This window comes from Oryza brachyantha, chromosome 9 (genome assembly GCF_000231095.2).
Source record: "Oryza brachyantha chromosome 9, ObraRS2, whole genome shotgun sequence".
Lineage (NCBI taxonomy): Eukaryota > Viridiplantae > Streptophyta > Magnoliopsida > Poales > Poaceae > Oryza > Oryza brachyantha.
This window is the reverse complement of record NC_023171.2, coordinates 12,288,643-12,311,695: the sequence shown is the minus strand read 5'-3', so window position 1 is coordinate 12,311,695 and position 23,053 is coordinate 12,288,643. Positions and strand designations below refer to the sequence as shown.

Genomic DNA, 23,053 nt, shown 5'->3' with positions numbered 1-23,053 from the left:
TACTAATATATTAATACGTTTTCCATGACGGGACATAAGTTTCGGCGTATATTAGACAGAGAAACGTAGATTCGTTAGGACTACAGAGCAACTGTACCTTTCTGTGCAACAGAGGTGATCATCAGCTTAGCAGCAGGAGGTTCAGACTCGAGACGTTGTCGCCTCTTATCTTTTCGATTCTACTTATCTCTAAATTTTAATTTTTAAACTTTAAATTTATAGTTAATTTAATATTTTTTATTATAATTTATTTTCTAGCCTTTTCCTTTAGACCAATAAAAAACACATATAAAAATTCCATTACAAAATAATTTTTATTTACAGGTATATCGTTTAGTATTTTCTTTTGATGGGAAAAGATGACCCTGAGTAGTAAGCTGCGACGGAGGGACGCTTCTGTTGCCAAGATTTGGCGGCACGCAAGTGACCCCCCCGCGTGTTGCGTTGCGTTCCCCGGCCGGCCAAACCCCGCCCAAACCCCTCGTGAGGCCGTGAAACCCAGAGCAGAAGAAAGTGGCAAGCAAAAAAAACCCAAAAAAGAAGGGTGTATTCGCACGGTCCGTGCCTGATAAGTCCGATGCGATCTCCCCATCTCGCGCGCCAATGCCCGTAATCCGTCCGTGCATCATTTGGTGGCGAAACACACCAACATGGCATGCGAGTCTGCATGCGCTGGAAAAAAAAAAATACTCGTCGACGACGAGCCGTCATTACTACTCCGTTGATTAGTTTACGAACTCGGGCAGAGAGGCCGATGCGCAGCGGGCGACAAGGATGGGCCGAGATCCGAGGGGATCGAACAGCGGCGACATTTTAGAGTAATTTTTTATTTCTCTCTTTCTATCACGCCTCGTATACTCTTCTGTGGATGCAGTACAAGAAAGCGGCCAGAGCTAGCATCCTTGGGCGTGCGATGGCGAACGTGTACAAGGAGAGGGGGATTTTGGCATCAGCAACGCTGCGAGGTTTTTTGATGATCGATGATGGTGGCCAGGTTAAACAAGTGCGATGCGATGTGCTGATGATACCGTCTGCGTTTGCGTTTGGCTGCCGACACGCTCGAGCTCGATCGTCGGCCGGGCCCGACGGCGCGCGCGTTTTGCTTGCGTTGCGTGGGTTCTTCTGTTCCGTGACCAAAATGACCTTTCCACGTCGTCATATTTCGGTTGGAGCGAGAAAACTGCTATCATGCTGTCGTTAAAACTTTGTTTTACCACTCTATATATGGGGATATTCGTTCAAGTGTCATTTTATTTCTCATTGTTGCAAGTGAAAATGTTATGCCCCAATTCTCTTAACTTTGCTAACCAAAACGACCTTTGTTGAATCAAATCAACTAGGCATGCCACATGACGCACACCCTGCTGCTCGTAGAAGAAGACCATGAGAGACAATGTAATTTAAGCGGCGAGAAAATGGACATTAAGCCATTCTCAAAACGCGGCTTCGAAATACCATCCCGAAACAGTGATTCGCTAAAATACCAATATGGACCGCATGCACACTGCTACTTTGCCAATTTCTCCCTTTTAACCATTTTCTATTTTATTTTTGAAAATCTAGAGGATGGGCAGACGATTTTGTCCCTGCATCGAGGTGGTTGAGCCCTTTTGGCCACCTGCATCGCCATCCTGCCTCGCCATCGTTGCCTGCATCGCCCGCTCATCGCCGTCTCATCGCCGATCCACCTCGCTGTGCACCACCGCTCACCTTTGCAGCCTCCATCCGTCCCTAGCAATCGAAGCTCATTTGTCCGTAGCTTTCTCGGGAAATTACGATGGCAATTTTCTCGTAAAATGCAGTGATCCTCTGTTGCATTGCTGGCAATGCAGGACCCAAGAAATAATAGTAGGCTTTTATTTAGCGAGAGGTGTTAGTAACTAATCTTCCACGCATAAAAATAGTGTGATTCGTGAACATATATTAATTAATGTATTTGCTTAAAAAATTATAAAAATAGAATAATATAAATTGTTGAGGCAACATTTCTATTGACCTTTTTTTAAAAAAAATACCGCTTAACATTGTAAGAAACATGTGCACGTAAAATAAGAGATTATAAATTAGGAAAATAATTTGCACACGCCCTTAGAATGGTGTAAATAAACTTAGATTAAGCTTGAACCATAGCGGACGCGTGAATCTAGCTGCAACCTGCAGCCTATCCCGGTATCCCCCGTCGTTGGAGAAAACCGCCGTGGAAACGAGCCCCCGAGGCCCCGAACGGTAAGCTTTGGAGGCGGCTCGGAGCGCGCACGCATCCGCTGTCGCTGCGGGCCGGCAGATTACGGCGCACGTCAACGCGGGCGGCGAGGCACATACGCACGGCGCGCCAATGCGTCGGCCGCGCGCGACTCACGTCGGCGTCGCCAGAGCCCATGCACACTTACGTCCGTGTGGTGGTGGGGGGGACCGCGCGCGCAGGCCTCGCCTCGCCTCGCCAGCGCCGTGCGTGCGGCGGGGTGTCGGTGCCGGATCCAGAGGAACCCCCCAAGTGATCCACTCATTGCGGCCACTGTGCTGCTGCTACGTGGACGGGCGGATCAGCGGGTCGCCCGCCCCCACGCCGCCACGCGCCCAACCAAAAAACAGGACACAGCGTCTCGCCATCGGCTATCCCATCCGCGGCCATCGCCAGCGACGCAACGGACCGCTTTGCGAATGCAACCTCCGCGAAATTTCATCGCGCGTGCGGTGCTACGACTAGGCAGCTACGTACCCTCCCCGGCCGACGGCCCGACCGACATTGATATATAGGACCACAGGGACTGGCCTGCCTTTGTTTTCTCTGTCATTTCTCTATGCGCTATAGCGACTCTCTTTCTGAAGAAAAAGGGAAAAATATATTCTCCCATACTGTGCTGCCAATCATCTTCAGCGCAGTAGCAGGGTTTACAGAAACCGATGGAAACCAGCCTAGGTTGTGTTATTTTTCTATACCAATATTAGTTTTTTATACACGTTTTTTAAACCGTTAAATTATGTGTTTATAAAAAAACATATACAAGTTCATAGTTTAATATTTAAATTTTAACTTTTAGTTAATTCTACCATTTATTATTAAAAAATTATCAAAACAAATGATATATCATCTTTCATATTTCTTCTAGACAAAAAAACGCAATCTTGATTTTCACAGAATCCAAACTTTTCCAGACAAGATCGATAACACAAAATGCTGGATATTTCGGTTGTTTTTCATAAAATATGTTCAGAATTTATCAGTTTTAGCAATGATTTTCATAAACTTCAGAGATATCACTCGTGAGTCGGATATTGGGATTGTGAAGTACCATACATTACTACAGTATTGATAAATTGACAGGTGATCAAAGTGAGAATAATTTGGTAGGAGTACACAGGATGGCCCAAGCTTCTTAAGAACGAGGCCACTGCAGAAATGCAGTGGTACTAATAACACTTTAGTAACTGTACACCACCCACTCTTGCCATCCTCATTTAGATCGACTGATCGAATGCACAAGTTTACAAGCAGCCAGTGGAATTGTGGGACTGAAACCGTACTTAACTCCACTAAAAAAAGCCGAAGGCCGGCCGGCCGGCAGCAGGGGACCGAGAAAATTAACACGCACGAATGAATGAATGAGTGAAATGAAATGAAATGATGAGTGTTAATTAGTAGCAGCATATGCAGTAGTACCATGCATGTACTGTTCCCTGCTCGGAGGAAATTTAAGCACGATCGCTGTCAATTTACTTTTACCCCCTAAAGACGACAGTATCAATGCTGTATGGTCAGGGACCATACAGGATGCAAGTGTAGTTACTTGTACGAGGGTACGAGATTTCGTATAAACTCCTGTGAAATCCGTGCTCCAACAAACAGGTTCACATCACTCTAGGGCCCGGGAAAACTTAAATGTTCTGAAAAACAGCGGGGAATTACTCGTTTTAGTTTGATAATTCTTTTAAACAGCGACCCGATCTTGAAAAACGACGCGATCTTTTAAATCATTTTTTGATTGGGATTTTCTATTAAAATATTTATAAAAAAGTAAACAATTGTTTGGTTTTTATCAAAGTACTCTTTGCATTTCATCCATAAATATTGTCCTAGTATTTTAAAACTAAATATTTTAAAAATTATTAATAGTCAAAATTATAAAACTTTGATCATACCGTTGTCTAAAACGATAAGAATTATGGGACTAACAAGAGGTAGTTAGTTTATTAGAATCTAAAAAATAATGTGTTTTCAACTTATAGTTTCTATGTCATTTTTCTAAATTGTACGACAACAGATTCTCATAATCTGGACGATAAAATAGACTCTTTAACAGGGCTCTAGATTCTAGAAAAAGTTAGTGCTGCCAGAAACTCTTTCAAACAGACGCAAAGACAAAGCTTCTATAACCTGCAGCTTTATATGCAGCTCCTTCAAACATTAAATTTAGATAGTAAAAATCAATACATAAATTATAAATTAGAAGCTAAAAGCCAAAAAATCAGTTTTTCTAGATTCCCATTATTTGGCTACTCACCATCTACTTCTTATCTGCAAACAAGACATCAATCACCTTGCAGAATGGGCCGGTACTCGGTACTTATTAATACTAGGTACGTACTGTGCCGGAAAAATGGAGGTTGTCATGTATACATTCTCACAATTACACGATTGCAACATGCACATCACAAAAAAGTACACCAGCACTGCAATAAGAGTATGTAATTAACACACCAATTAATCGCTGCTCCTGTAGTAGTAGAAGTATGAAATTTAAGAGGGTAGGCAACGAGACAGGCTAGTCCTAACCAACAAATCGGCCCGGGGTTTCCTCCCATACCCCCATGGAAATCTCGTCTGCAAATAATACAGTTTGGTCAATTAGCTAGGGACCTGACGATGGCGTTTGCAAGGATGCACACAGCTTTTGACGACAGCAGACGAACCAGCTTCTTGAATCTTGATGCTGATTAATTAGTTCGTCCTAATCGCCAGCTACAACGACGTCGTGTCATGGTTACATGGAAAGTAGTCCAAAATATATATATTTGGAACCTTCTTGCAGTTAGTTAGCTGCGCCGGCTAGTTGTTCAGCTGTCAGTTCTGTGTTTGTTCTGGTACTATGGCCTTGTTTAGCTCCAAATTTTTTTTTCAAAAACATCACATCAAATAAACATAGATGAATCAAAAACTAATTGTACAGTTATGTAAGAAATCTTGAGACGAATCTTTTAAGCCTAATTAGTCCATGATTAGCTATAAGTGCTACAGTAACCAATATGTGCTAACGACGGATTAATTAAACTCAAAAGATTCGTCTCACAGTTTCTAGGCTAGCCGTGAAATTCGTTTTTTCGTTCGTCTCCGAAAACCCCTTCCGATATCCAGTCAAACATTTGACGTGACACTTCTCCCAAAAATTTTCTCAATCTAAACACCACCTATATATCCTTCAATTACGCTCACCACTCACCACGCATGCATGCATATGCTATTGATAGGACTTTTTATCTTTGTTTATATTTACTTACCACCTCCCTCCGAAATCCCGAAATTTTATACAATGCTTTCACTCTTCGTTTTATATGAAATTTTTTTATTAATATTTTTTATTCTTACTAGATGATAAAATATGAATAATACTTTATGCGTATTTAATTTTTTTAAATTTTTATACAAATCTTTCAAATAAGACGAATGGTCAAACGTTGGACATGGAAAAACAAAAAATGAAGTTATTACGAGACGGAGGTAGTAGATGCTAATGAATTTAGAAGTTTATAAAAACTATATTGATTGGTCAATTGATAAATTTGACTAACGATAAATATTTTTTTATAATAACAACAAAGGAAATTTTATAATATAGAATGGATGATGTAGTAAATATTGCAATCACTTAAGGAACATACGCATATACGACCTGGCATCAATATATGTTATGATAGTCCTAGCTAAATATACGTGCTTCTACTACAAATTATATGCATTGGCATTGCTGGGAACAAATTGATCATAAGTGTGTTTTTTACCACTTTTTCCTTACAAATGTTTTATAGTAACTTATATTATTTTTATATTGTTTAATAAATAGTAAGGTTAGGCAAAAAAAAACTCTCTCGGTCATTTCAGCAATCAATTTTGAATTTGGCATTGTGTAGATTTTTGTTTAGAAGTACCTAATTGGGTAGAGAATCATATGACCCAACATGAATGTTTATATTACGATACAAAATTAATAGCTTGTATTTAGAACATAGTGAGTATCTTATTGATGAAATAATATACAATCATATGTAGGATTATTGGACTAGTCGGCAAAAGAAAATCTCAATAGCAGGACTGGTATGGTACCAGATTTACTGTCATAATCATCATTGTGTCTGTATTATTAAAGAAAAGGTATAGATATCAATGACCTTCTCCCAACTAACACAAATGCAGTAAGCTGCTAATAATCTTTGAGCTATTTGACCCTACTGTCTTTTTTAAGAGCAGAGAAACGAGAATGTACAGGTAGAGTTGTTCCAATGAGCATCAGATGACTAATTCATCCTGAACAGAATTAGCAGCTTTACTGCTGTTGGTCTTTCACGATCGAATAAAAAGTACTCCATAATCTTGATGCCGCAAAGTACATCTTTTCTTGATCTTGATGGAAAGAGATTATATGATGTTTGCTTTTAAGACCTGGTGGAGGCAAAGAAAAGAATCTTGGTGCTTACTTCTGAAGACAAGCTTGCATCTGTCAAGAAGTACTGGGCAGTACTTTTGGGAATGAAGATGGTGCCTTTTGATGAAAGTTTTGTTACTGTAAACGATTAGAAAAAGGTTTTGAGTTTTAGAGGATAATCTGGAACTGGAGTCTGAAACTGACGACGATTCCAACAGCCTCGATGGGCTTGTTTTTCGGCCCAGAAAATGTACATTTGAGTTGGGCTAAAGCTTCAGAATCAGAGTTATATTCTGCCCTGATGGAAGTATTGGCAGAGAAAGAGAATTTTGCTTTCAGAGTTCAGAGTTCAGACTGCAATTAAGGCATTAAGCCTGCCATGAACTAGAACATTGAAATATCAAAATCTCCATTAAATCCATCGATAATGTGGTGAGTAACTCCAAACAGCAACTCAAAGAATCACTGAATCAGTATCAAAATTGCCTGTACATGAAAATAGACTGTACACGTATAGACTCCTCGATTTACAAATGTGGGAGCACGTAATTAGTAACTCGACGAACTGATTAAGTAGTAATTAACGACTAATCGTTCATCAAACTTGTGTAACCAGTTTGGATCACTCGCTGCCTTCCGAGATGGCGCTCAGCCTCTGCAATCCGACGCGATGGCGAGCAATGGTGGTCATCGCCTTCCCCACCGTCGTCCGATCACCGTGCACAGTTTTCTGGGCGTCGTCTCCGCCGTACGCGTGGTCGGCGCCGGCGCCGGAGACGAGCGGCGCCACTCGAGCCTTCTGCTGCCGCTGCTTGCCGGCGACGCGCGCGGTCTTGCCCTGCGACGACGACGACGACGACGAGGACACGCTGCTGCTGCCGGCTGCACGGTCCGCGTCGATGGCTGCGGCGGAGGACCCGAGCGCCGCGATGGCCTTGACGGCGAGCGCGGCCATGTCCTGGCCGGAGAGCGGCCGGTGGAGCGCGGAGAGGGGCAGCACGAAGTAGAGCTGCCCCGGCCGGAGCGCGTCGTGCGCGTCCATCGCGCGCGCGGGCGCGTCGAAGCGGAGCTCGTCGGAGCAGCAGACGAAGCAAGACGACGACGACGACGCGTGGTCGTCGGCGCCCAGCGCGTCCCGCACCGTCGTGGCGGGCGCCGGGAACTGCGCCATGGAGCCGTCCTGGAACACAACCGTGGCGGTGAACCCCGCCGCCGCCGTCGCCGTCGCCGCCGTCGAACGCGAGGCGCAAGAACCCATCGACCGAATCAGCTAGCAAGCTCTCCCGAGCAGTGTCAGTATCAGATGGATGGAGCTATCGAAGTCGAAGTCTCCAAGTGGATATGGCCAGGCGAGGCAGCGCGCCATGGCTGCTTTTATAGGTGAGAGAGAGAGAGCGCGCGCGCGCACCGAGCGTTTGCTTGGGAAAGTGGGAGCATTGCGGAATGTGACGGCCATGGCTTTGTGCGATGACGCAGGCGAGTGCGTCATGCATCCTGTCCTGTCAGTGTCCGGCGTCAGGGAAACCATGAACACCCAATCTTTTCAGCTATGCTTACATTTCGAAGATAAAATTTAAATTTTTAAACTTAAATTTAAAATTAATTTTACATTATTTCTATTAAAGTTTATTTTCCAACGTTAGCTTTTAAATCAATAAAAATAATATATATAAAAGTTATATTCACAAATTATTTTTTATTTGTAAATATGTGATATGATCTTTTTTAAAAAAGACACAAACAATTAACCTCACTCACCTCTTTTGGGGCTTTGACTGGTGATCTCGCCGTGAGACTTGAGCGAAGCATCGGTGAACTTGGGCGAGAGGTGGGCGAGCGTCAACGCTAGCTTTTGGCGTCGTCACGGCTCGCGTTGGGCGACAGCGACAACCACATTTTGCTTGCTGGTTGGTATAAGTAACTAACTTAAGCCAATTTATCGGATATTGTTTGGTTATTGTCACATCTAGCAAAAAAAATTTTACACTAGTACAATGTGGCGCCTTGAGATATCATCTTAATATCATCCATTCGTTTCATATTATAAAACTTCTTGATTTACTTATATTTATCTATATGTCTTTTATTAACATATATATAAATATAGGTAAGAACAGAAAGTTATTATAAAACAGATAAATAGTAAAAAAGCTCAATAAAAGACTAAATTTTAATACATCCAGATTAAGCTAGAAGTTTTTATAATAGAAAATATGATATACTTCCCACGAATGGATACAATACCCAACTATTTAAGTCTGATGCAATCGTGCAAATAATGTGTGCTTGTCATCCTCATTTTTTCTTTTTGTTTCTGTTTATATGCTTATAATCTAAATTTGAATTTTCATCCTTACGAAAGTTTCGCCATTATTTATTTTCCAACATTGCTTTTAGATCGCTAAGAATAAATATATAAAAGTTTTATTCCTTAATTATTTTTTATTTACAAACATATATTATTTGACTTTTTTTTATAAAAAACCAAATATTCACCCTTTATCGTCTAGGGTGACTAGAGAGAGCAACAGTACCATGGAATAAATTTGACTGTCTGTAGAATAGAAAGGTAATTTGACGGTTCCTTTTTCTAAAGACTTGGTGTGTAAGTTGTGTTCTTCGCCAACATCCAAGAGGTAACGAAAAGTACTCGGGGGCTGAAATGTCTCGCCTAGCGTGTGAATTTGACCAGTTGCTACAAATTTCACATGGATTTTGATTTCTCTGTCTGTCGGATTTTCGGATTGATCTTGCATTCTTGCTATCCAAGCCACAACGACGTTCGAATCTGCGTCTTCAATCGGCAGCAGTTTCGCCTTCGTTTGACCCCCACTCTCCAGTCTCTAGTCCAATCTTATCGCCGGAAAAGTAGCGACGACACACGCAGCCGTATAATCTACTGCACAATCGCTAAAATGTAAAGTGAATTGTGCGGTTTTTACTAAGCAGTTTAAGGTTTTAGGTTAAACTGGTCGATACATATAGCTCGATAACGATCAGCGTAAATCTGATTGAAGGGAGCATCAGAAAATGCATTGCATCCACTCGATTAGCACCATCATAATCGTATTATCGGAACGTCGTAATTAATTACAGAGAGAGAAAAAAAAAGCAATCAAAACGAGCTTTTCTGTCCGTTCTTACTGTTTTACTCCTCAAATGGAGGGTGAACGACTAATTAATATAGCCAATTAACAAAACCATTACTTGTGTGATGATCAAGAGCTAATATGGCGTCGTCGTCGTCGTCGGATGGCATGGGTGTCACTCGCTGCCTTCCAAAATGGCGCTCAACCTCTGCACGCCAGCACGACGACGAGCTCCTCCTCCTCCCTTGCTCGTCGTCTTCCCCGTCGTCCGATGACGATCACCGGACGCCACCACCGGCGCGTACGCACCGGTGCCGCTTACGACGACGAGTGGGGCCACCCGAGACGTCTGCTTCCGCCGCTTGCCGGTCTCCACGCCGGCCCGGCCCTTGCGCCACGCCGTCGTCGACACCGCGGCGGCGGCGGTGTAAAGGCCCCCCGCGCCGATGCTGGAGAGCGCCGCGCTGGCCTTGACGGCGAGCGCCGCCATGTCCTGCCCGGACAGCGGCCGGCGCAGGACGCACAGCGGGAGCACGAAGTAGAGCTGCCCGGGCCGGAGCGCCTCCTCCGCGTCCATCGCGCGGGCCGGCGCGTCGAAGCCGAGCTCGTCGGCGGCGCAGACGAAGCAGGACCACGCGTCCCCGCCCAGCGCCGCGCGCACCGTGACGGGCGCCTCGACCCGCGCCATGGTGCCGTCCAGGTCCATCACCATCGCCGCGGTGTCCACCGCCTCCACTCGCCGGAGCTCCGCCGCCGCCGCCGTCGCCGTCGAACGCGAGACGCAGGCACCCATATCCTCCTCGACGTCGCGATCGCGATACTGTCTGCACGTGTGAGACTGTCTGTCTGGCGATGGAACACACTTAATCACTCTCTAGCTAATTAATCTTGCTTATATAGGATCAGTAGCACGAGACAGCATCAGTGCGTTTTTATGTTTTGATGACGCAGGCAAGTCCGTCACGCTGTCAGTGTCAACGGAGACAAGAGAGCACTCACTGGATCGAATGGTCAAAAACAAATCAGTGACAAATGACGACTCTTTGGACCCATTTGGAGTAAACTAAACTATGTTTTCTCTGACTGACAGAGCGACCTTAATCCTCATGTCCCACGTATCAAAATTTAAGGGTTAATTACTTTGATTTATTGGGAAAAAACATATGGAATCTTTAAGATTTAGATCCTATGGAAAATTTTTGTATTTAGTCATTTGAAACAAAATATTGGAATTCAAAGTATCCTATAAAATTCATATCTAATGGCTGAAGAGGGAGAGATTTTACAGAAAAGTCAGCATGATATCTAACCTTTTGGAAACTTTATTTTGTGTTATTATCTCTTCTCTAATTCATATTGCATTTTTTTTCAGAATCCAATCAAACGGTCACTTCTGTACTTTCATGTGTTTTGCAATTATTTGTTTCATATTTAAATTAAAATCATATCCTACATTTTTTTCTACGTTTTTGAAATCCGGCATTTTAAAAGTGATCTAATAATGATCCGCCTGACATGATTCCAACCCCATAAATCTAACTATTGGAGTACCCACATTTAGTTTGTTTTGTAGAACCTGAATCGTAATCGTTATTAGAGCATGTACGCAAGCAAGAAATCGTAATCGTTAGTCGTTAACCGGTGCGGTGACATGCTTGACAGCGACATGGTTTTGTGGGGGATCATCGATCATGGCTGACGCACGTGCAGTGCAGATTGCAGAGGAGAGCGTAGGAGGATTGGATCGGAGGAAGGTAAAGTTGAGTAGGTCGTCGTCACGGCTCGCGGCAGCTGATGCTGATTAGTACGACACAGGAGGATAAGAGGGGATCCTGGGGTGGTTTTGAGCCTGACAGGGAACTTTTCGATGGACCCCGTTCCTCGCAAGCACTCTCTCCTGATAGGCAGGCCGAACAAAAAGAAAGCTCAAACACATTCCTCATGTAGTGCTTGAATTCTTGATTGGGGGGCACAGTACGAAAGTCTAGTCAATGGCCTCGTTCGCAATACACCGTTGACTTTAAATTTTCTTCTTTTTTTTATAAGCACGTTTTCCGAACTACTAAATAATATATTTTTTTCTAAAAAAGTTTATATCAAAGTTGTTTTAAAAAATCATATTAATCCATTGTTCAAGTTTACAATAACTAATACTTAATTAATCACATGCTAATGGTTATTTTTGTTTTGCGTGCGCCGATTAGACTGTTTTGAACTCCTTCCTCGAACGAGCCCAATACGATTGCTTCGGTAGAAGAGTGCCCATGTGTTGGAGCTCTGTACACACATGTATCAGAAAACACAAAGCTTCATTGACAAAAAAAAAACTCAGTGCATCTACGCTTCATCCCTCACACATGGCCGACCGCCGCCGCCGCCGCCGCCGCCGCCGCCGTTGTGCTCCATGTCGCTCTGACGACCACACTTTGTGCCGCTGCCGCAGCGTCAGGCGTCGTCACGGAGTTCACGTTTGATGTTAACACCGTTAAGTAATGCATTTGAGAGGATGAGAGAGGTTTTTCTATTGATCAAACGTTTGATTTTTTTTGTTTTTCTGTTAAACACGTGCACAATGCATGCGGGGAGAGCGTATATGGTCTTTTTGACTTGGGTGCATAACTTCAAATTATCATCCAACAGTAACGACCAGAGTTGATTGATGGAATTAAAATTTTTAAATATTTGATCACTGGTGGAATTTTTTTTTTACTCATGTCGTGATACGTGTCTTTCAGGAGGCAGCGTCCTTTGGTTGAGGGAAGGACTTAAGTCCTACTACCAAATTTCCTTCCAATCTTCCTGATGTGCTAGCTTCGTGTGCACATAGAAAAGTCTGAAAATCTTCTCGTAGACTTCTGTGTATGTGTAGCAAAAAAAAACACACACACACACATACAAAATCAGAAAATATGACCACTACGCTTGATCAGAACAGGAGTAGTGCCACACTCCTGCTGTTGTTGATCAAGAACGGAGCTGCTCTCCGGATGTGCTGCTGCTGCGACTGTTGATTTTTTTTTTCTTCTCATCGGGAGCCATGCGAGTATGGCAGATTGGTGGATGAAGCAGCGACAAGCCGACAAGCCAAATCGACGAAACGAGGAAAACCCCTGCAACCAAACAATAAATCGATCGGTCTCGGGACAAATCGATTCAACTTAACGGCAAACTCGATGGCAGAGTGGCGTGGCCATAGATTGATATATATGTTAGTGTAACTACAACGTAATCTGACAATACATGATGGTATTTCTTCAAGGTCAGGATATCACAAGATCTAGTGCATCTTTTTCATGATCTAAAAATGTAGGAAATGCTATTCTTTTCCTTGCAGAGCCGAGGGAAATGTTCCATTTCACCAGAGGAAAGAGGGAGAGAAATGTTGCCTGGCACTTCTGAAGCATATTTAAATATGATATTTGGGTTCATGCTGAATAAGTTCTTCAACAAATGGTCAAATGGAAGAAGCAGAGTTTATAGGGTGAGGTATCAAACATACTAAGATCATTTTACACATAGACATACTAAGATCCTTTCACACATCAAGAAAAAAAAGGTTAGTTTGTCAACCCGGTAAACTGGCAGTTTTTTTCTGACCCACGTAGCTTCATAAACATGCATTCTGAATCTATCAGGAATTGGATGCTGTGAAGCAAAAGAAGATTTCTTGATGCTGTAACTTTCTCGCAAGAGATTGACTAGACTTGTCCATCACACAAGCATCAAAACCTAGCTTTACCACACGGTGTAATAAGGCTGCTGCATTGCTGTTCTGTGTGTAGTAGAACAGTAACACCAATGATCACCTTCTTGATCAAGCCTTTTTTTTTTCCTATGCATATGCTTTCCCTATATGTTCTTCTCTAAAACATCATCCTCGGCAATGCTGAAAAAAGGAGAGCTGTAATCATCAAGAAGAGGTAGCTAGAGCAGCCAAGATGAGCAGATGCATGTCCATGAAAGCGAGAGAGCTCAGCGGCAAGCTGCCTGCATCCTCAGAGCAGCAAGAGCACCATTGTTCAGGCGAAGCAGGGCAGCGGCAGGGACGAGCTGACGACGGCGACGGCGAGATCGTGCACTTCAGCCACCCGGAGCACCGGCTGGGGCGGTTCGACTTCCCCTACCTGTTCATGTGCATGGGGTGCAAGGAGTACGGCGCCGGCAGGAGGTTCATGTGCCGGCTCTGCGGCTTCCAGCTGCACGAGTTCTGCGCGCTGGCTCCTCCGTCTCTCCATGACCACCCCTTCCATCCCAAGCACCAACACCTCCTCTTCTTCGTCAAACCAGGTACGCAATGCGTTTAATCTACAAGATGACACTTCAAATTTCATTCATACTAGCTCAGGTGACTGGCCAGGGTCAATCTGGCTATGGATGCCTCCGATAGAGTGTATATATGCGGTGCTTCACTGGAATTAACCGTAAGCTAAAACAACTTATTAACTATTACGTGTTCTTAGCTATCTACAAAAGACTGAAAAATAAATTATAATAAAAAAATATTAACACTAACTCTAAATTTAAATTTTAAAATTATATTTTAGCTTATAGATGTAATCATAAATAAAAATATGGATACGTTCATACCATTGTTTGCAAAACCAATGAAAACTGGATTTCTCGGCCCAGCACCAAAATACAAACTGATCGGTTGTCTGATCAAGTTTTTAATTTCTAAGAATGCAGAACTGAGTTTTAAACTTGAGAAAATCTAACAAAAATTATTGGCAAACTCTTAATTCTAAGAAATGTTATCGACAAGCGTAAATTCTACAAAATATCATTGTACAAATGAATTTGTTTAATAAATATTATCGCCATTCAAGTTCTGTAAGCATATCACCGATAAGTGGTAAAGTATAAACAATGTATTTAATGGTAGAAATAGACGGAACCTTAACGATGATGACATTTCTCAGACAAAGTCGTTCGTATCATTGACGTTCTGTAGAACTTGTACTCGTCAATGCCATTTCCTAGACTTAGAAATTTGTTAATGATATTTTTAATTCTATTTAAATTTTTATATACGTGTTTACAGTGATCTAAAAGTTAACGATAGAAAATAAACTACGATGAAATCTCTCGAATCAACTTTAAATTTAAAGGTAAAAATTCAAATTTTAGCTTATAAGCATAAACACTAAAATTATATGAGTGTGTTAGTGAACCCTGCTCTATGCGTCGGATGTTTTGAAAATAATTAAGTTTTCATTTCAAAAGGCCGGTTAACAATAGATAAGAAAATGCCAAGTGATCTTATCGTTTTGTAATTAGGTGGATTCCTGCGGTGCAAGTGCGACATATGCGGCAAGTCGGTGAAGGGCTTCTCGTTCCGGTGCGCGTCGTGCAGCTTCGACATGCACCCCTGCTGCGCGGCGATGGGGCGGACGATGGAGCTACCGGCGGCGCACGAGCACCCGCTCACGCTGGCACCGCCCCCGCCGCCGTCGTCGTCGGCAACGGCAACGGCGCCGGCGACGGCGGAGACAAGCTTCGTGTGCCAGATGTGCCGGAGGTGGCGGCGGTCGTCGCCGCGGCAGAGCGTGTACCAGTGCGTGGCGTGCGGGTACTGCCTCCACGCCAGGTGCGCCAAGGACGTGGTGAACGGGCTGTACGAGCACGGCGTCGTGCCGCCGGAGAAGGGCAGCGCGCTCGTCGCCGCCGCCAAGGTCACCATCAACGCGCTGTTCGGCGTCATCGGCGGCCTCGTCGAGGGCATCGGGGAGGGGATCGGCGAGGCCTTCGTCGAGAACATCGGGAGGAGCAGGGGCAGAAGCTTCAGATAAACAAAACTCTGCAACCGATGATAAAATACATTTTTCATACAACGTTTTACTCTTTTTTAAAGAGTAAAAGTCCGAATTTCAACTCCGAGTGAGTACGAATTACGCCATGAATCAAAAAACTATATGTTTTCCCTCTCAACTAGCAATACCGGATAGAGAAACCCCTCGAATGGTTTTGCCTCTAAGTTGAAGCTGTTTGATGGGTTCTCCATCCGGTGTTGCCAGTTCAAGGTGAAAATATCTGTTCTTTTAAGGGTGTAATTTAGGGGTGTAATTTAATTTTTTTTTCTTCTTCTAACGAATTGTTTTACATCTTCAGCCTTCAACCTGTGACAGTAGTATACAACCAATAAGTTTGTAAAAAAAGGAAGTACTTAAATACCTGACATGTATAGTTAGAAGGCTCAACTGTATCTATGTATTACTGAGGCCAGCATATATTATATACGTAGTACTCGGATAAACAAGATTGTGCAACTGATCAAATACATTTTTCCATATGGCAGTGTATTTTTTTAAAGAAAAGCCTGAAGATGGTTTATATCTCAGAGCACTGTTGTAAGGCACAGACGGTAAGTTCGTTATAAAAATATGATATACCGTCTCGGTATTTTTAATAGATAATACCGTTGACTATTTATCGCACGCTTGCCCATTTGTCATATTCAAAAAAACGTGCATGCTTACCACTTATTTTGTTGTAACTAAATTTATTACTAAATGTATTTTAATTACAACTTATATATTCTCATATTTACATAAAATTTCTAGATAAAATGAATGGTTAAACACGTGTAAAAAATCAACAAAATTATTTATTAAAATACGGAGTACTTCATATCTGACACCTATAATAGAAGGCTGGACTGATCGAGCGTTCGTAGACACTGGTCGAATGAAGCGTGATCGCCTTCTTCACGTAGTAGGATAAAACAGTTTAGCTTGTGACTCCTGATACATGATAATGTATCTTGCCTGCTTTCTCCTTGCTCCCATTGCTTGACCATCATCTCCGGAGTTTCCAACGGCGGCAATCAATCGATCGAGGCTTGACGCTCGTGCACCCACGTTCGTCATTCAGATCTTCAGTCAACTCACACCCACACACATTAGTCCGATGAAGAAGAGGATCTCGCTCTGCCACGAACGATCTTTATTCAGGGTATATATACATAGAAAAAATTAGATTATATTATCATGTGTAGTTACTCTCTTTATGTTTAAGATATAAAAACACATTCATATATGCTTCTACTATTACACAACAGAAAAAATAAAATACTATTAAATCTCATATAAATAATACAACTATGTATATATGTATAGAGTGTGCTTTCTGTTAGTTGAAAACATAAATATTTATAGAGGTATTTTTATATCTTAAACGTGAATGAAGTAACTATGGCTACTAGTAGTATGACATTGGTTATTTTAATCATGGGGACACGTGAGATGCCCGATCCAGATGAAGATAGTGCATTGTACTTGCCCCTCTAACTGCATGTGCATTGCTCCTCCAGTAGGTAGGTCACCTTCGTCTTGGTTCATCAGCGTGAGACCATGGTGAGCCTGACATGAGATGTGTTGGGTAGTGTAGTGACTGACCGAGTGTGAAGAACCAAACATGCAGCTCATGCTATTTTTTTGGTTTTTCCAGCGGATCGGATCGGATGAGGGGCAAACAAATCACCAAAATAGAGACACATTGTACAGTTGGATCAGGATTCAACTCACCTCGAAGTACGCGTGATAACTGTGTCAAAAAGCGAAAAATCAAAAAAGGAATCATGAAAATACAAGTTTTTTTTTCAAAAATATCATTTCAATTTACTACCGTTACCACACCATTATTCATGGTTACTATTAACATACCCCTCTGGATTTTTGGTAGCATGAATAATGGCATGTTAAAAGAGAACGTGGCAATCGTTTTTATACATGTCCTTGGAAGGTCTCAAAATATTCTCAGAGCCCGAATAGAACACATTAGATGATAATAAATCTAGCTACATAATGGCTAATTCAACGTCAATGGGTAATTCTAGACAGGACAAAAATTCTTAACGGGGAGTGCCTCCCAAAGTTTACCATTTTGGTAATTGGTACAAGTGTAATTTTACATTTTTTTTATCAGCATGTGGTAAAAGAAAAGCTTTATTAATTGAACCAACATAAAACTTACCCATACAGTTGCACCACCAACACGAATTTACAGGAACATCATAGACTTCACCAGGGTACGATTAAAAAGATCAGACGAAATTAAAAAAGAAAAAAAAACGAATTAGCTAGTTACAAAGATGAAACTGTAGTACAAGCATCCCGAGGCAGTAAGAACTGACAGAAAGATCCAGCAGCTGCCAACGACGCACCCGAGGGATGTGCACTGTAATGCAAAGCTTTGGACAAAAACCCAGGGCCAGAATGTGTTCATCGTCGTCCATGACCATGCGACGGGTTAGCGACTTTGTAGAAGAGCAAATAATAGAACATCAATAAACGAATAGGCCACACGCCACCTACGGCTTCCTCCGCCTGGTAAATATGACCATTCTACTGAGTAGACACCCGTTAATCAGCCTGATGAGTTCTTTTTCTTTCTTTCGTTTTTGTACCTCCTGAGCATGCCACATGGAATCAGCATGTGAAGCCCTTGGGGTGTCCACCTCCAGTCTCTCTCTTTGCAACAGGTACAAGAAGACAATTAGACAGTAAGTTAACATTACGGATTTTGTCCATTTTCCTCTGCAAGGGTCCAAATGATGCGCTCAAGAGGCGACCTTGGACATATCTTTGCTGGATCTGTTGTATTTCATGTGGCTCTGGACCAAATGGCCTGCGGCTTGAGCAGAGATAAGGGACAGCTCCCCAGCAAGGACAGCGCCAGCCACAACCGAGGCCAGGAGCCTCGCATTTGATCCTGGAGATTCCCTGTTTGCGCCTTTCACGCCAAGTAGGTCCAAGCAAGCAGACTGAGAGGCCAGCTGTGTGCCTCCCCCAACTGTGCCCACCTGCATTTACGTTATCACAGAAGACCTCATCAATTTATATATAATTGCAAACATAAGGCAAATGATATTGCATGTAGGCATTAGATGCCTTTCTACACAACATTACAAGATTACACCAATAATAAAGCAGAAGAGAGTTGTTGATCTAGCTAGCACTTGCTGATTAAAACAACAGGAGCAAGTGGACAGCAAACCAAAGGAATCATTGTATTTTTTATTATAAAAAAACTGATGAAGTTGTACCAACTGTCCAAGAACAATGAAGGAATAAATTATTATTGTTAAAGACAAAAGAGTTTACTTGACGGAACGTATACTAGCTAAATACATGCAAATGATTTGGTTCTGACGGAGTGCTTCCTAGTTCTGCATAGTAGTTTCAACATATAATTTAAGTTTAATTTGTAAGCAAGTTTACTTGTGTACTTGCTCCTTGATGGAACCAAACATTATACTGAAAATGAGAATCTGCTGTGCAAAAAATATACAAAAAACAACCTATACTGCAGAGGATATCAAATTGCTTTGAACGGTCACTAGCTTTCCACAGAAGACATAGATTATGGATGTCAACTGATCAAGGACCACAGCGCATGTTCCAAAAGGTGCTAAGCACTAGTTAGGTGACAGGTGCTGCCTACCACCTAATCACTTACTAGTCGTACTAGGTGGGACGGTGAAGCTTAGCATCAAGGCACTGCCTTTCAGTAGCTTGACACAAACAAATATAACTGGGTAAATACACAAAAGCCAATACAAATTCTAAAGACTACAAGCTAAGAAAAAAAAGAACAATATCGTTTCATACCTCAATAGATGGCATCGTAACAGAGATGTGAAGATCTTTGCCATCATTTACAGCTTCTAACATTGTGATGCACTGAGAGCTTTCTACATTCTGTGCAGGATCCTGACCAGTGGCAATAAAGATGGCTGTTACAATGTTGCTTGCATGGGCATTGAAACCACCTAGAGCTCCAGCAACAGCTGAGCCAGCAAGGTTCTTGATGACGTTCAATTCTACTAGTGACTGAACGTTGGTCTTGAGAACCTTTTTCACAACTTCCTCCTTGATTATCGCCTCACAAACTACAGACTTTCCACGCCCCTCAATCCAATTTACAGCAGCTGATTTCTTGTCAGAACAAAAGTTACCTGTTTGGTGAAGGATACAAGTTAGGAAACTGTAAAGCATGAAAAATGCATGGCAATATTTTATTACAAAGTTATTGTGTTGTTTTATTGTATAAACGATGCAACTGTATTTAGCAGGGGGCAGATCTAGTTCTAATCATCAACAGATCACCTAAGTTCACAACCTATAGTATCTCTGCTGATTCTATCAGAGTAACAATCAGTTTTAACTTTTATAGATGGCAGCCAAGCATGTGCAGTTTGAAATCAGGACAATTGTATTGCTTGCGTTCTGTTGAAAATTGAGTAAATATAGTATGTAAATAAAAGATGTTTTGACATCTTAAAACATCCTTTTATGTGCATTTTATCATTGCTTGCGAGTACTAGCACTAGAACTATTGACAGCTGACAGGTGGAGGAATAAGACAAAAAGGTAAACCCAAGTACAACTAAGAACAGCCAGAGTCAACATCAGTTTAGATGAAGCGCAGACATGAAAGAAAAAAAATTCAGTTGGACAAATCATTTTCGCAGCTCACCTCTCACTTTTGTTATTATGCATAACTAGCAGGATTGCCTCAATTTGAGACCCAACCATATACCTTATCAAGTTAATTCATGGCAGTCTGGCTGAAAAGTTTGCTTCTTCATTAATATTGATTAAGCCCTTGCGAAACTTTTCAGCAGTTTGCCATGAGCGTATGCAACCCATCAATTGTTTATGTTCACTGGTCTTTGTAGGCTTCCATATTTCGCCATCGTCTATTAAAGCTGTTTGAACGCTATCTAAAGTTTATATGCTATGCTGCGTTGAAAGGTGAACTAGTCAGTAGGAAGGCTGGCAAGAGAACAAGCCGCCGTGCAACTGCAGACTAAACATCTCTGTTACTTAAAAGCGGAGCAGTCCGTCCTCCCCACCCCGCTTCAAAACAATCAGAAAATGGTTTCTTTAAGAAAACCGTTTTTTTTTCCTCCATGTGTATGTGTGCTCCATAATCAGTTATATGGATTATATCTTTTCTCTATGGACATGTACGTCCATCATAAGTTGTATCGATAAGTTGTAATGCACGGATATAATACTACTCCCTCCAGTTCCATACTATAAGACTTTCTGGGTTTGCCTAGAAATGTTTAGATTCATTAGCACATATATAAATCTAAGCAAGACGAGAAAATCTTATAATGTGAAACGGAGGGAATAGTCAAAAGTAAAGTCACCACTAAAATATGCCATGGCAAAAACCTGATATGCTGATGACATCCATATCAGGGAAGTCATCCTGAAGGTAGTCCAGCACGTTCTGGACGCCCTTGGAGACCATGTTCATCCCCATGGCATCCCCTGTGCTGCAGCTGAACCTCATGTAAAGGTTCCTCCCGGCCACTGCGCACTTCACCCTCTGCAGCCTAGCAAATCTGCTCGATCTGCACAAATGTTTCCGGGAATAGCTATATCATCACACCATCCTGCCTTAAAATTTGTAATTTTTTTGAAAAGGAACAGTACGAGAAATTATAATAGGTTGATAGGAATTAATGTTTTGATGGGGACTGATGGCACAGACGTGTCGTCCAACACAAGAGCCACACTGCCTGAATGTCATATTGCTATGCGCGTGCAGCATGAATTGAAAGTGGCAAGAGAGCATCGTAGCGGAATCTGTCTTGTACCTATTGAAGACCATGGCCAAGGTATCGAAGTTGGCCGGGTCCTCCAAGAAGCCCTTGAGCTCGGCGGCACGACGCGCGGACGGGAACCGGGCCACGGGGGCACGCGTCATCCCGTCCTGGAGCACGACGCTGGTCGCGCCGCCGGACTCGGCAATGGCCTTGCATCCGCGGTTCGTGCTGGCGACCAGGCAGCCCTCGGTGGTGGCCATCGGCACGTAGAACCGTTCCCCGTCGAGCACGAGCGGGCCGGCCACGCCCACCGGCAGCTGCACGTAACCCACCGGCAGCTCGCAGCACTGCCCGAGGATGGAAGCGTAGTCGAAGCCGTCGAGGGGGAGCCCCTTGATCTCCCTCCCCGTGGTCCGCCGCAGCGCCTCGCGCCGGATCCCGGCGGCGCGGCGGCAGTCGCCCAGCCTGGTCTCCAGCACGTACGACGGGATCTTCCCCGCAACAACCTCGGCCACGATCTCCTCGTCCTCCTCCGGCATTTTCTCGGGGGCGGCGCCCGCGCTGCCCAGCAGCGAGCACGGCGCCGGCGGAGCCTGCGCCGCCGCGGCGCGGGAGTCGATCAGGAAGTCCTCCTCCTCGTCGTCGCTGTTGGAGACGACCGACTGCACGAAGGCGATGCCGAAGAAGCTGAGGAGGTAGATGAGCGAGGCGACGAGGCCGCAGATTGCGAAGATCTCGGCGAGCCCCACCACGTGGAGGGGCGTCGACGAGCGGATCTTCTCCCGCCACCGCCGCATCAGGTAGGCCAGCGACGCCGCGAACAGCGCCGAGAATATGAGGTTCGTGTGCCGGATCGGCAGCGGCAGCGCGTCCCCGGCCTGCACCCTCCTCACCCTCTCCCCCTGCTGCTGTCCCCCCCGCCGCGGCGCCGGGCCCCCCACGGCGCCGCCGCCGTGCGGCGGCACCCGGCGGCAAACCTCCACGGCCATCGGCGCGGCGGCGGCGGCGGACTCCGGCGGTGACGACCGTCGGGGGGTTTGGGGATTTGACGACCGGAGGGGGATGAGATCCGAGCTCCGCCGCGCCCGCGTATAAATAGCACGTCTCCTGGCTCGGCCTGTGTCTCTGACAGTCCGGGCCCACCACGAGCGCGTTGGTGGGGTCACATCCCCTGCTGGCTTCGTCTGGCCTTCGTTTTCTTTTTCTTTTTAGTTTTGAACTTTTTTTTTTAGCGCTGCTTTGGTTTGACACGTAGGAGTATTGAATTTTATAGCGTTACAATTTGGTAAGGATTACGGTATATCCATCCAGCTAGACTTTGTTTCTGATCATGAACTTAGACTAGTATTTATCTATATACATGTATGTGTATATATCTAGATTTATATGGATAAAGATAAATTTTATGGTACTGAACGATATTTGGTAAGGAATTAAGTTTGTACAATATTATCACAATGTGACGGCATCAAATTTAATCTTTTTACTAATGAAAAACTAATTTTCCATGGTTTATGTGTATTTTCTTTCGTTTGATTCTACGGAAATCGCTGATGATTATATGGGCAAAATTCGATTAGCATAATCATTGATCATTAATTGTGAAGGTCGTTTTTTGTTTGAGAAAGATAATGAATATGCTACAAGCTGATTGGAAAAAAACAATCGTTCACCAACTATGTATAATTAAAATTTTAGCAATAGGTGTTATCTCTATATCTAAGACAGTATTCTAAGGCTCTCGTCTTTTGAGTTTGTAAGCCAAT

At 43.4% G+C, this 23,053-nt stretch overlaps 4 protein-coding genes across 4 annotated transcripts; 1 reads left to right on the top strand and 3 right to left on the bottom strand.

The window, feature by feature from the left end:
* Window positions 1-7,073: 7,073 nt before the first annotated feature.
* On the bottom strand, window positions 7,074-7,956 carry LOC102708182. The gene has a single exon (XM_040527853.1). It carries the CDS (start codon window positions 7,894-7,896, stop codon window positions 7,261-7,263), a length of 636 nt encoding a protein of 211 aa, XP_040383787.1. The 5' UTR covers window positions 7,897-7,956; the 3' UTR covers window positions 7,074-7,260.
* Window positions 7,957-9,902: 1,946 nt separating this feature from the next.
* On the bottom strand, window positions 9,903-10,520 carry LOC121055297. Its single transcript, XM_040527348.1, has one exon. It carries the CDS (start codon window positions 10,518-10,520, stop codon window positions 9,903-9,905), a length of 618 nt encoding a protein of 205 aa, XP_040383282.1.
* Window positions 10,521-13,665: 3,145 nt separating this feature from the next.
* Window positions 13,666-15,546, top strand: LOC102707900. Its single transcript, XM_040527347.1, has 2 exons — window positions 13,666-14,014; window positions 15,005-15,546. Exons 1-2 carry the CDS (start codon window positions 13,666-13,668, stop codon window positions 15,514-15,516), a joined length of 861 nt encoding a protein of 286 aa, XP_040383281.1. The 3' UTR covers window positions 15,517-15,546.
* A 2,108-nt stretch (window positions 15,547-17,654) lies between these two features.
* On the bottom strand, window positions 17,655-22,352 carry LOC102714400 (3-hydroxy-3-methylglutaryl-coenzyme A reductase 3-like). Its single transcript, XM_040527449.1, has 4 exons — window positions 21,339-22,352; window positions 20,911-21,092; window positions 19,336-19,682; window positions 17,655-18,527 (listed from the first exon to the last, which is right to left on the bottom strand). Exons 1-4 carry the CDS (start codon window positions 22,274-22,276, stop codon window positions 18,285-18,287), a joined length of 1,710 nt encoding a protein of 569 aa, XP_040383383.1. The 5' UTR covers window positions 22,277-22,352; the 3' UTR covers window positions 17,655-18,284.
* Between the last annotated feature and the right edge of the window lie 701 nt (window positions 22,353-23,053).